The sequence below is a fragment of the Exophiala oligosperma genome (assembly GCF_000835515.1).
Source record: "Exophiala oligosperma strain CBS 72588 unplaced genomic scaffold supercont1.3, whole genome shotgun sequence".
NCBI classification, from domain to species: domain Eukaryota; kingdom Fungi; phylum Ascomycota; class Eurotiomycetes; order Chaetothyriales; family Herpotrichiellaceae; genus Exophiala; species Exophiala oligosperma.
Window position 1 is genome coordinate 3,507,247 of NW_015622820.1, and position 13,487 is coordinate 3,520,733.

The window sequence follows — 13,487 nt, forward strand, 5'->3', positions numbered from 1 at the left end:
TCGCCGGTACTCCCTCTCTCTCTCCAGCCCTTACAAACGTCTCCCACACAGCTTGGACTTTCAGCCGCCAAAGTGGAGTTTCTCCGCCTCCGAGATGGATGTTCGCGGGGCCGACAAGAGTATTTCGCCTCGTTATCTGGGATCCCCAAGAGGCGTGCCCACCGCATGCCACCCACCAGCGATTGAACCGGAGCTCTTCCGCGCCCATGCCTGGTGACCCTTAGTTTCGGCATATCTCGAGAAAGAGAAGGTCGAGACCGTATCTAGATTCAGAGCCATCATCCTTGGCCTGGTGGCCCCGGCACAAGAGCTCACATAGTCATATATAGGTCAAATTCCTCGACTTCCAGCCTCTTCGATCCACCTACCATTCTTCATCCCAGTCCTGAGGGTTCACGATCAAAGTGGTGCGACCGAGGACCCATTGCAGAAGGAGCCCGACAAGAGTTCTCCCAGACCGATAAGCATCCCACCACCTATTTGACGTGCCTCGGTTATTCCATTGTCGCCCTTTTCGGCCTCGTGTTCTTCTCAGGATGGGTTCGTTGGGGTACAAGGTCACTGGCAGTGAATATGCTCATCCCTTGATTTCCGAGCGAGCGATCGACGAACCGCGGCCTTTGAAGGTCATCTATATTGGTGCCGGAGTCAGTGGTATTTGCGCCGCAATCCAGTTTCCCAAAGCCATACCGAACTTGGAGCTCGCCGTCTACGAGAAGAATGCGGACGTAGGTGGCACTTGGTACGAAAACCGGTGGGTTTGCCTTCCGCGAAAGCTACCAACTTGATCTAATGCTCAAAAAATTTCCAGATATCCAGGTTGTGCATGTGGTTGGTGACCTGTATCTGAATGACGACGAGGAAATCATCTAACCAAAAATCATCAGACATTCCTGCGCATTCGTATCAGTTGAGTTTTGAGTCGAACCTCGAATGGAGTAAGTTCTATGCTGGCTCTCCGGAAATACTGGAGTATTGGCGCAAAGTTGTCGAAAAGTACAAAATCCGGAAGTATATGAAATTCAGCCATAGATGCATCGAAGCTCGGTGGAATGAAGAAACAAGCAAGTGGCACGTCAAATTCCAGAAAGTCGGCTCGAACGAGATCGTCGAAGACATTTCAGATGTTTTTATGACCGGTACTGGTGTATTGAATGAGTGGAAATGGCCAGATATCAAAGGCCTCCAGGATTTCAAGGGCACATTGATGCACAGCGCAGATTGGGACCCCAGTTATGATGCGACCGTAAGATAATCTTGCCAGTTTTTCACACCGATTCCTACTGATGCTGTTCCAGGATAAAAACATCGCGGTAATTGGTGCTGGAAGTAGTGGCATTCAGATCGTCCCTACCCTCCAACCCAAAGTAAAATCAATGGACTGTTATATTCGTGGACGGACGTGGATCGCCGCTACATTCGGCAATGAGCTCGTGCGAGAACGCAACGATGGACAAGACGGCAACTTTGACTATACGCAAGAGGAGATTGAAGCTTGGAAGAAGGACCCAGCATCGTACATCAAATATCGCAAGGCGCTCGAAATCGGTATGCAAGGTAACTTTGCCATGACCCATCGTGGGACAAAGGAGCACGAAGGGGCCACGGCACAGTTCAAAGAAGACATGGGAAAGAGACTGGCGAAGAAACAGGAAATCGCCGACCATTTGATCCCTGACTTTCCGCCTCTCTGTAAACGGTTGACCCCTGGCCCTGGCTACCTTGAGGCGCTGACGGCAGACAATGTCAATGTGGTGTACGACAAGATCTCTCACGTTGACGAGACCGGCATTACGACAACTGATGGTAAGCATCGCCCTGTCGACACAATCGTATGCGCCACCGGATTCGATACTTCCTTCCAAGGGCGTTTCCCAATCTATGGCCGCGGAGGGATCAATCTTCAAGAACGGTATCGAGTACGACCAGAGACGTACCTCACCGTCAGCGTTGACCAATTTCCCAATTTCTTCCAGTCCCTGGGTCCGAACGCAGGCGTGGGAAATGGCAACCTGTTGATCATCGCCGAGGCCGTCGCGCTCTATGTTGTCCAGATCTTGCAGAGACTGGCGCAAGGCAACGTCAAGACGATCGAACCAAAGAAAAAACAAGTCGAGAACTTTACAAACTACTGCGACGCATACTTTAAGCGTACCGTGTTCTCGGCTGAGTGCGGAAGCTGGTATAAATCCGCGCCTCCGAATGCCACGCGAGAGGAGAGGATGAAAGGCAGAGTTACAGCACTCTGGCCTGGTAGCAGCATACATGCCGTCAGAGCCCTCGAGCATGTCCGCTTCGATGACTTTGAGATGACGACGGTCGACGGTAATGATTTCGGATGGTTTGGAGATGGATGGGCTGTGGCAGAGAGATCGGGTGACGTCGAGGGTCTGTCCTGGTACCTCAATGGTACTCGGTTCGTTCATGAGCCCCTGGAAAAGGGTGAGAAGCTGGTGGTCACAGAGGACAAGGTCGTGAAGCACACTGATGAGGGTGTGGAAAAGGGAGAGATTGCAAAGGAATTCCGCATTCCTGACGGCGTAGCAGCCACTTGATAGTAGTGAACGGCGGCTTGTTTGGACTGACGATCACAGTAGATGCATACGGAGTGCCTAGAGTCATGATTTTAGAAATATTAGTTCAGACACACACATCGTCACTCTCTACCACTGATCAATATGGCCTTCACAGAATCGCTGAGTTCGAGACTATGCCGGAGAAGGTGATTCTAAGCGTGACTCGACTGGTTCATAAGGCCATCTCCGTCGTCCCCTTCATTGGCTGCTCCTCCAGTATCTGAGGATGCTTTGTATCATGGATGCCTTTCATTTCGATACTGATGTTATCACTCCATACTTTCCAGTCTTGATCCCAGACGGCCAAAGCAGTGGTCTTTTGTCTTCGAAAGCTCATGAAAAGATGGCGTCGTGGAAGCCGTTGAGCATTTCCATCTCGGCTCTCATCATCTTCTCGAGCGTCGCTTATCTCCTTTTCTTATCCACTCCGTTTGTTTCAATCAGGCACCACCAGCAACAATCCTCGCTCTCTGAATCTCGTCGCAAGCATTTCCGGGCTCCAGCAGTGAATCCGTTCAGTGAGATCGACGGCCATGAGGCTTCTGAGATTTACACGTTTCTTCAGCGATCCTCGAACCTGAGTGTCACCACAGATGTTGTGAGAGGAGGTAGAAGCGCGAACTATTTGGTCGAACTACTGCGACCAAACAAGTCCGACGTCGTCGACTTCTTGGATCACAATGGTCCGATTCCAGAACGATGGGCCAGAGTGTCAAATATCGAACTTCGACAGGATGATGCCTACATTGTCGACTACATGGTCGGGCCTCTCCCACCGAGCAACGACACTCAAATCCTGCCCCTGATCTACCCACACAACTCTGGCCGCAACTACGTGCAGAGTCCGATATCAGACGTCTTTGCTCTGCTGGACTGGGCCCTCAGCATCGGTGAAAACGCGTCGGACATCACCCAAGAGTTATTGGGTGCCACCACAAACCGTCATGACCCTTCCGATCCTGACGCTCTCGTCATCGGCGCTCGTCCCGCCCTGATTGACCACGGATCCATGGTTCACTGGCTCGAGTTCTTCGGATCGGGCATCGAATCGGACAGTCGTAGTCTCTTGCCCCAAGGTCTCTACGTCAAACTGGACACTCCCACGGCGAACCCGTCGACCTGGACGACGGGTGAATGGTTTTACAATGGAATCCTCTATAGCAACGACACCGTTCTCCGCGAGGCGATCAAGTCCCCGGACTTTGTCAAGCTCGAACTCAACCGTGATGGTTCTTGGACCGACACCGAGGATTTTGGTGCGTCCTCTTTCCCCGAACGAGACATGCCTCCGCCTCTATCGATCCAACCGTACGGTCCACGCTACCACCTCGACCGAGAACAAAACTATGTGTCTTGGATGGGGTTTTCGTTTTACCTGTCGACGGCGCAAGCCACGGCCCTGTCTCTCTTCGACATCCGCTACAACTCGTCCCGACTCATCTACCAGCTGGGCCTACAGGAGGCCCTCGCTCACTACGCGGGCGTGGAGCCGATGCAGTCCGGACTCGAATTTCTCGACACCTTTTTCGGCATGGGCAGCATGATGTTTAGTCTCGTGCCGGGCGTCGACTGTCCCGGCCACGCAGAGTACATCGACATGTCTTTCCACAAGGGTGGCAAGATGTACACCAACAAGAACGCGATTTGTGTCTTTGAGTACACTTCCGACGCACCCTTGCAGAGACACACCTCGACCTTTAGCGCGACCGTGAGTAGAAATACGTACCTGGTCGTGCGGAGCGTTTCCACCGTGGGCAACTATGACTATACTGTGAGTATTTTCCGACGCTTTGTACTGATTGTTTCAAGAGAGAAAGTTGAACCCTTCAGAACCTCCTACCTACTACGAGAACTTTTACTGACCTCGGGCACTGATTTTTCATTATTAAATAGATTGATTATATATTCTATCTTGATGGATCCGTCGAAGTCAAACTTCGAGCTTCAGGATACATATTCGGTGCCTTTCATGCGGAACCACGCACCAACACGCAGACCACCGACACGGCGGCGCGCGACGAAAGAGACGACACAAACACAAGGAACGAATATGGCTACCGCGTGCACCAGGCCCTGCACACGTCGATGCACGACCACGTGGTGGTGTTCAAGGCGGATTTCGACGTCTGCGGGACCTCCAACACGTTCGTGCGGACTTCCGTCGAGCCCCTGCGGCGCGAATACGACTGGGACAGACCTGAAGTCCCCGCCGGCGCGGGCAGGAACACGATGCACATGGTCCACCGGCCCGTCGAGCGCGAGACGGGTCTGGACTGGCCCAAGAACGGTCGGGACATGTTTTTGGTCACGTCGAACACCACCAACAAGTGGGGGGAGAAACGGGCGTACCGCATTCTGGGCGGTACTGGCATGGGCAACCCTGCACACCTGACCATCCTGAACTCGACGACCCTGGGACGGTCGGCGAGTTGGTCGAGTTCGGACCTGTGGGTCCTCAAGAACCACCCCGACACCGAACCCTCGGCGGCTCACCACCTCAACTACCTCGAGCCCTTGGATCCCTTGGTCGATTTTGAAAAGATGGTCGACGACGAAGAAATCACCGAGGAGGATTTGGTGGTCTACTTCAACCTCGGAGGTCACCACGTCCCCACCACACAAGACATCCCAAACACTCTGATGCACACGAGCGCGAGCAGCGTCATGTTCGTGCCGTTTAATTATTTCGACGACGACGTGTCCAGGGCAACGAGGCAAGGTGTCAGGATCGACCGTCGACGTGCTCAGCCTCGAGGAAGTGTCGGTGGCGCCACACGTGCACCTGCGGTTGGAGACGTGGTAGGTACAAACGCCAAAGAAGATGTACGCAGGTCATCGAAACCCAGGAGTCACACAATGAAGTCGAATCACGACGACAAGATTCGTGACGACGACGACAAACAAGTCAAGTATTTTGGAGCGAGGTACACAAAAGACGTCAAAATCCCAAAGGAGATGCTCTCACCGGACCTGAGTCATTACATGAAGAGTCGAGATGGTGGGCCGGCAGGAGAATGGAAAACCGTCAGAAACCACGTCGGAGGCGGTTTGTTGGGTCTTTTTGTGGGCAAGGAGAGGTTGGAGGACGATGAGAGACTAGATTGGTGATGGTGAATCGATATGTCAAGTGGGCGGCGGGTGCTCCTCCTTCTTGAATAGGGAGTAGAGTAGATAATACAGAAGAACGGCAGAACGCAAGACGCAGTATTGAAGCTTCTATGCGGAATCAACACAGGAGACAGATGTGTACGAATGAATGAAAAACAGGATATATTTGAGTACATATAACCAATAACACAAACCACTCGACTGATTCTTAACTAAGAGAACTGATGTTTTTCATATGAGAATTGACAACATTTGCAACAACTGACACAGAAAAACCCCGGCATATATTCTCAGCACGACTTGTGTAAAACGATCATTACCTATCATTCCTACTTCCCTCCGCTTTTACTCCTACTGTCTTTGTTCAATTTGCGTAGCGGGAACGAAAAGGAAAGTTTGCGTGTCTTGCTGGATTCGTTTGTGGCGGACAGAACAGAGGTTCCAGCGGTTCGAGTAAATATTGATCTTGACTTCTCTTTCAAGCTCGAGTCCGCATGATACTTTTGTTTGGATCCCTTGATCGGTGGGCGTCGCGAAGAAATGGACATGTCTTCTTCGTCGGTATCTTCAAGAGGGCTCAAGGACTACATTTTTGGTTGGTCAATGCCAACAGCCAGACAAAAGAACATCTTCAGGCAAACAAAATGACCACTTGCTAGGATGGGAGGAGACAACTCACATCGTCATCGACATCGTCATCGCGACCATTATCTCCAGGACTGACTGGACTGACGTCTTGTTCTGTTGTGGTGGCAACCACCGCACGAGAAAACGTAACCTTGGTACCGGGGTGTGGCTCTTCATGTATGGTCTGGAGACTAGGATCCGGTGACTTTCTCATTCGTTCATAGACATGGACCATGGCCGGTGGTGATGGTGGTGATGGTGGCGGTGCAAACGGCACAGACGGAAGAGCATCTATAATCGCCCTGACTGGATGTGGTTTCGTTTCCACCGGCAAGACTTGAGAGTCGGGTCTAATGAGATCAGTCACATTCGCACTCGCACTCGCTGACGCTGACGCTGAGGGACTTGGAGTGGTTGTCGCAGCGTTGGTCAAGAGAAGAGAAGTGGTGCTGAGACTGGAACCCAAGTTGGCGACTTCTTGAGGTCGAACTCGTACTGCTGCTTTTGCATGCGGATGCGAATACGAAGATGGTGGTGGTGGTAGTCGTCCAGGGACGTTTATCATCGTCTCTCCCAGCGGTGTCTTGCTTTCCATGGCCGCCAACAACCCTGCTCGAGTCCTGCGAGGGTCTTGCTGTTGCATCAGAGCTCCTGGCGAAGAAACGGTAGGACCTCCCTGCGTGTCAATACCAGCCTCGGGACCGTACAACCATACGAGGTTCAAGTAGAGTGCTTTGGCGGTGTTGTGTTGGCGGACAAAGGGAGCCACGTTGAGTGCCAAAGTCGCCCGGATGAATCGACACGTCGCCACGGTGGCCGCGTGCCATTCGTCTCGTTCTTGCTCGGACAAGACTCCATGCGAGGAAGCGGTGGCCGCGCGAGGGTCGGACCACTCCCCGCCCAGGATGAGTCTGGAGGAGAGAGGGTTGCCGAGGAGGACGGGCTCGATTGATGACCGCCACGCTTTGAAGTTGGACTTGCCGAGCAATTGGCCAATGGACGAAATGGGTGGGAAAGACAGAGATTGGAAGTAAGAGTCGGTCGTTGAGTGTCTGTTTTGACGGTGCATTTCCATGGTTCTTTGTTTGGGCTTGTTGTGGTTTGCTGGTAACGAGTATTCTGCGAGACTGCGTGGGTGCGGTCCGACTGGAAAGAAGAATTTCAAACGCAGGGGAAGACTCTCTCTCATGAATAATGAAGAATACACCTCTTTCGAGAGCTCTTCAGGAGCTCTTGGATCAGTTCCAGAGACTTTGGGATCAAAGTCCCGATCAATTCTGATTTGGATCATGAGACATTTTATGAACACCTACCATCGTAGGCTCCCCTCGATTTCACCAATGTACGAGATTGATGTTTCAGTGCCACAACTCAAGGAACAAAGAAATCCCAGCATGAATCCCAACAAGGCTTCAGCCAGAATTGCCTTTTGAGAAAGAAGTAGTCGATCTTGGTGAGAAAAGACTCCTGCCACTTACCATCCCACCAGCTCAAGTGGGATTCCCGTGCCAGCACAGATTTCCTCAATCTCCACACACCGACCTTGCTGGCTCAGACATGACTGAAACCTCACGATCAAGGACCGCGTCGAAGGCCCTCGGTGGTCCGGTCGTCCCCGGGACTCAAGAATCGCTCTCCAGAGATGTCGCTCGGCAGGTTTGTAATCCCGTCTGTCCATGTACAGTCTCGCCAGTTGGTCGTGGGCCCATATTATAGTGCCACCTCTGTCCGAGGCGAGACGATCAACTCTCTCTTCGGCAAGTATCCTGCTCGCAACACCTTCCACTGCATACTCTTCATTCTGATCGGCATAAATTCTCCCGAGGGCGGCCAGGGCAGTTCGGTGTCGCTTGTGTCCCATGACTTGACTCTCGTTGACAACTTCCTGGCAGAGGGTCTGTGCCTGCGCAAACTTCTTGCGCTCCCGTAGCATATCGATCTGATCGATACGCAAGGCAAACACCGACGAGTTGCTCGGTTTGCGTCGGCTTCTATAAGCATCAACGATCATACACATCATAGATTCAGAGACGTGCTCCCTGATCCCAGCAGTAGCCACCAGCTGCAGCGCATTTGCTAGAGGGTGATGACGACCAAGCACATTAGCGGTCATCGACGACACAAAACCCAGTAATTGCTGTTCGAGGGCATCGAGACCGTGCCATGGTTTGGCAAAATGCAAAAGCAGACAAGTCAAAAGTTGAAGCGGAGCCGTGGCCAGCAGTGGTTGCACCATCTGGCATGAGTTATCCAATGTTTGGAATGCCCGTGTCTGGTTTCCTGCTTTCAGGAAAACGTATCCGTGATAAAGCGCCAACCAGAATGCCGACACTTGGTCGACTTGTCCGGTGATAACTTCTATTGGGACTCGGCCCGGGAAACGTGATTGGAGATCATGAAGCTTCACACGAGTGAATGCTGTGAATTGCCAGTCGATGGCATCCCTGGTATGCAAAAGGACAGCATTGGCAGCACGGAGATCCGTTGGCTCGTCAAGCTGTGCTGTAAGTCTGGGCGATGCGGAAAGTAGCGTCGCGTTCATCTCCAGACCAGACTCGGATCTGATAAGAGAGGAATTCGTCAGGCTAGGTCCGTCTGAAGAGGTCGTTACAATCGTGTCCGTCACAACTGGAGATATTCTGCAAGTTGATTGTCGATTTGCCTTGGCTGGGACTTTGCTTTCTCGAACGACCAGGTCTTTCTCCGCCGCTTCTTGAGGACTTTGAGACAAATGCTCCCATAACTTGGCCAGCTTCTTGTCATTTCGACAGTGTCGCCTGACACGGTCAAGTTTCAACGGCCTCCCACGAAAAGAAATCGTGTCAGGGTTGTTGCCGGCGTCCACACAAGCCTTGACTCTGCGGGCCAGAGCCACCTTCTCCTGGGCTTTGTAGTTCTTGTGGATCTTCCACTCCGTGATGCGCCTTTTGTACATCTTCTCGCTGGCATCGAAGCCATGGTTCTTGGACAAGATATCCTTGACTTCTCTGAGTTTTCGGTTCTCTGCAATGTATAATTCGGCGAATACATCTTTGATTCGCAACCACTCATCCGGACTAGGTCCCAAGTTTCTGGTCGGTTGATCTGTGACATCTAACCTGTACGCTATCGTACTCATGGGAATGGTAGCATAAGCCATGCTCAAGATCCGTCGTAGCTAGACCCAGGGCAGAACCTCCAACAAGTGTCTCACACTGGCCCTGAACTCTGCTGCTCAAATGGGCACAAACACCGTAGACCCCCAAATACGAGCAATATTTGGAACGTCATGCTTGAACAAGATCAAGCAGTCCATTCTGGAGCCGTAGTTATACGATACTTTCAGAGGAGTAAAGATGGAGTTCAGGAACTTTCGTTCAAGCCGGCGAAGTCCTTGATTGACCGAGTGTGATACGAACCAAATAGGTACGAAGATCGTGGCAGTGTCTGCCTTGCAGTCTGGCTCAACTGTAATCAAGCTCTAGAACTCGTGCATTAGCGCCCAGTGCTTTTGGGATCTCCCCAATAAGCCGCACATCGTCCCGGGGTCTTGGGGTGGCGAAGCACGATGTTGGCTCGAATATCTGCTGCACATTGAATGAAACGGGTCATTTGGTCAGATCGACTTTCACAACAATCGATGTTGTCAAGTAGGACTGATGGCTTGCTTTGCCATTGACGAGCAAAAGAACCCAAAGGGAGCATCCACTTAAAAGCACAGAGTCTGCACTAAATATTCCACATGTCGTAGAACGGAGCCAGCCTTGAGTACGGAGATAGACTGGTCTCTGGATGCTAGTACGAGTACAACCAACGCGTACAATTCATTGATTAACCCAGGTCTGCCATGCCATTCATTCTCTAGCCATGACGACTATGAGAAGATTCTTCAGTCTCAAGTCAAGGCATCCAAGTATCCGAGGAAAAGTAAAGTTGGTCTTCCCTGTCGATCGTCATGACGACCCACCCGAGGCACCGGAGCGTCCGTGGAACATGCCCAGGGTGAACAAGGCTGGAGTCGAAAGACTGTATGAGGGATAAATAAGACAGAAAGCATGCCCATAGAGAAACATCTTGTATAGGGAGAATCTACATGACCAAAAATTTACATATAATCCAGATTGTAATTCACAAACATCCACAACCATAACCAAGTCAAGTCAAATCAACCAACAAAAAGCGTGCACCAACCATAAGCGAGGCTTCAGAATGGCGGAACAAGGGGTGACTTTTGACCCTTCCAATAAGTGTCGAGTAAAACAAGCAGACTAACATGCAGCAGACGACGAATATGTCTATGGCACCGGTGGACAGATTGGCCCGGGTCAATCAAAAACTTGGAAACTTCCCTTTGGTAAAGATGGCAGACGGTCAGACTGTCCCAACAGGGACTGTGGCGACCTTGCTGTTCAACATACGAGCATATGACCAGCTCCTCAAAGAAAATACAGTTGATGATATATCAAAGAAAGCAGAGCTGGAGAAGTTGGAAGGAGAGATCAAGGACCCTGTGCCGCTGTTGATAAACCTAGGCATGTTCGAGTTGTTCAGCCCCGACGAGTGGTGTGCAGGAGGCGCTGGGAGGCAGCTTGTTGGCAGGACTGCTAAGGGCTTGATGCCCGCAGATTAAATGCAATCGAGGACGTCGCGAGCCACAACAACTCTTGAGGGTTTGGAATTCAGTATGTACCAGTGGAAGCTCACCTTACTTGCGCTTTATTCCCAAAGAGGCACTAAATTAAGAAAAATCAATGTAAAGTTATTCAAGTATACGATACTTACTGATAGATGGACCGCACTCTTCTCTGAGGCCTACCTTAATGTCACTTACCTGCCCAGAAATGTTTCTGCGCCGTTGACCTCGAGAAATGATCAACTAGTAGGTAGTCTTATTCAGTCTTTGCCTGAAAGATTGTCCCGGGGACTGTTTGATCATCATGCTCTTTTTCGATTTCTTCTTTGTGGAAGTTGGAAATTTTTTGCCTGGCTTGAAATTTGCTATACGTTGAAGGAGCTGTGCCCGCTTCGTAATACGCGGGGATGTCTTGTCATCTCCCTTGTTCTTCTTTTTTTCATGTTCTGGAGCTTTGGGTTTGGTAGACTCATGTATGGCTGGTTGCCTGGTCTTGTTTTTCTGCTTCTCATAGCGGCTGAGGATATAATCCAAAGCTCCCGATGCAGTGTCCCCTTTCTCTCGGCTATCCAAATGGTCTTTGAGGAGCTCGGGCCCTATAGCCTGATATGTCGGAGCGTTATGAGTGCAGACATGGGAAGGGGGACCAAAGCATTGTATATTAGTCACATTCTTGCCTTCGAGGCGTTGGCGACATAATGTTTTCCACATCTCGCAAGTGTACTGCCAGTACTCCGGCTTTGAGAGCAGAAAATGCGCTATCCAGGGAGAGCCGACAGCGTGTTGGTGGTACAGGAAAGATGGTTCATCGCTGGCCACAGCTTCTCTGAAGTATTTAACTCTTCGACTTTCAAAAAGATCGGCCCAAAGCTCGAGATGCTCTGCAAAGGTTTGGATGGTCACATCACGCTCGTCTGGTACGAGCAAATGAAGTGACCAAGTCAAGTATGCCTGGAAGGGTAAGTCGGCGTGGCTTATGGCCCACGCAACAAGCCAGGCCTCAGATGGCCCCCAGGTGTATGAACTGAGGCGAACATAGTGCTCGAAAAGGTGTTGTATGAGGACATGGTTTTGCTCACGCCAGGAGCTTGTTGAACGGGCGTCATCTTTAAAGGCAAACCAATAATCTCTCGTCCAAAAACGCCAGCATTCCACAATCTCATCAAGGGGCTCAGCCATTTCCTGGTCGATTGACGAATATGGTGCAAACATGGTGTGAATCTTACCGTATATAATGAGGTGTGCTACTTCTTTGTTAAATGAAGAATCATGCTAGGAGGAAATCTGTGCATGGACAACCCCAATATTATACCGCAATCCCCTGAATAGTCCCCTTTGTAAGGGCCTTTTGTTATGCGAGAGTTGGAAACAAGTAACCTTTGTCTGAATGTCTTTCAGCGCGCATTGACACCGATACAGTGGCAAACATCAGTCCTTTGTGTATTTGATATCGTTGTTCTCCCTTTTGTTCTGCTGTCAGGCGCATGGAGGCGTACAGTTGGTGAATCAACCAGCATTGCCGCCATAATCGATTGATGCCGTGACTCTTCCCTTGAGGTGTAGAACTCAAGATCAGTCGTCTCCACGTCGCCAAAGTAGAAAACAGTTCACTCCCATTCATACATAGTATGAAGACATGTCACCCAGCGTTCCAAGCCAAATTAGATCATGATAAAGGCACCATAAATAGACCAGAGGCCTTCTCTTGCTTCCCTTAAGGTCAAATTTTGCCTTCCGCAGTCATGCGCTGGATCCGGTTTAACAAAACTGTGCCCTGCCTACCCACCTTTATCTTGCCGTCTTTCCCAGGTCTCTTGGCTTTGACCATTGCCCGACGTTCCTTGTCCCTCAATTCTCTGGCCTTCTGCTTTGCCTCAATGTTCGCTTTGTGTTGAGAAGCTAGTTCCAGCTCTTTCTTAAAACGTGATTGCTTCTGTCTGCGTTGGCGGGGCTGGCTTCTTGATGAATGTTGCTGATCATCGCGAAAGTCTTTCTGCGAGCGTTCTAAGTCCCGACTATCAGCAGCATCAACCATTGCTTGACGGTCTGGGTGCAATTCGAGACTTGCTGGCTCAACATCGACGGGTGCAGCATGCGCGTCTTGATCTGCGAACTGGGCCGATGACGAAGGGTGTGTGGCTTCTTCCTGCGCCTTAACTTTGGCGTATGCTTTCTTGACCTTTGCTTTTTGGATAAGGTCCCGTTTTATTTTTTGTGCTAGCGGTCGTTAGCAGGATTTCCAGGAAGCGAGGCATATGGCTCACTTTTTCGTCTGTAGGTGCCATCAGGGAGATTTGCTGGTCCAACAGAGAAGCCTTTTCTCTTTTTGCTGTCTGGTTCGTCCGCACCGACTGGACGGTCGCTGCTGCTTCTCTTCACACTCATATCTCCTGTTTTCACGGGTTGAATATGTGAAGGAAGCACTGACAATCGGAAGCGGCGTCCAAAAAGCAAGGCGATAAAATTAAACGGTGCTGCATGAATAAATCCTGCCGGGCGTGGGGCTTCGATCCCCGATATGCGGTGGACCATGCGCTTCATTAAGTACGAGTATGACATGGCAT

General features: G+C 50.8%; 4 protein-coding genes across 4 annotated transcripts; 1 reads left to right on the top strand and 3 right to left on the bottom strand.

The window, feature by feature from the left end:
- Positions 1-5,882: 5,882 nt before the first annotated feature.
- Positions 5,883-7,386, bottom strand: PV06_03990 (uncharacterized protein; the record flags this gene model as incomplete). The annotated part of the gene is made up of 2 exons (XM_016404824.1): positions 5,883-6,268; positions 6,364-7,386. 2 exons carry the CDS (start codon positions 7,384-7,386, stop codon positions 6,014-6,016), a joined length of 1,278 nt encoding a protein of 425 aa, XP_016265829.1. The 3' UTR covers positions 5,883-6,013.
- Positions 7,387-7,785: 399 nt separating this feature from the next.
- Positions 7,786-10,029, bottom strand: PV06_03991 (uncharacterized protein; the record flags this gene model as incomplete). Its single annotated transcript, XM_016404825.1, has 1 exon — positions 7,786-10,029. The coding sequence occupies exon 1, from the start codon at positions 9,448-9,450 to the stop codon at positions 7,786-7,788; it is 1,665 nt and encodes a 554-aa protein (XP_016265830.1). The 5' UTR covers positions 9,451-10,029.
- Positions 10,030-10,372: 343 nt separating this feature from the next.
- Positions 10,373-11,098, top strand: PV06_03992 (uncharacterized protein). Its single transcript, XM_016404826.1, has 2 exons — positions 10,373-10,514; positions 10,573-11,098. The coding sequence occupies exons 1-2, from the start codon at positions 10,500-10,502 to the stop codon at positions 10,918-10,920; spliced, it is 363 nt and encodes a 120-aa protein (XP_016265831.1). The 5' UTR covers positions 10,373-10,499; the 3' UTR covers positions 10,921-11,098.
- Positions 11,099-11,210: 112 nt separating this feature from the next.
- On the bottom strand, positions 11,211-13,415 carry PV06_03993 (uncharacterized protein). Its single transcript, XM_016404827.1, has 2 exons — positions 13,188-13,415; positions 11,211-13,140 (listed from the first exon to the last, which is right to left on the bottom strand). The coding sequence occupies exons 1-2, from the start codon at positions 13,306-13,308 to the stop codon at positions 12,644-12,646; spliced, it is 618 nt and encodes a 205-aa protein (XP_016265832.1). The 5' UTR covers positions 13,309-13,415; the 3' UTR covers positions 11,211-12,643.
- Positions 13,416-13,487: the final 72 nt, after the last annotated feature.

Bases quoted from the DNA above. Each gene is read 5' to 3' on its own strand.
- PV06_03993 (XM_016404827.1), bottom strand. From the start codon at position 13,308: ATGAGTGTGAAGAGAAGCAGCAGCGACCGTCCAGTCGGTGCGGACGAA. The intron at 13,141-13,187 runs GTGAGCCATATG...AACGACCGCTAG, and splicing joins TGGCACCTACAGACGAAAAA to CACAAAAAATAAAACGGGAC.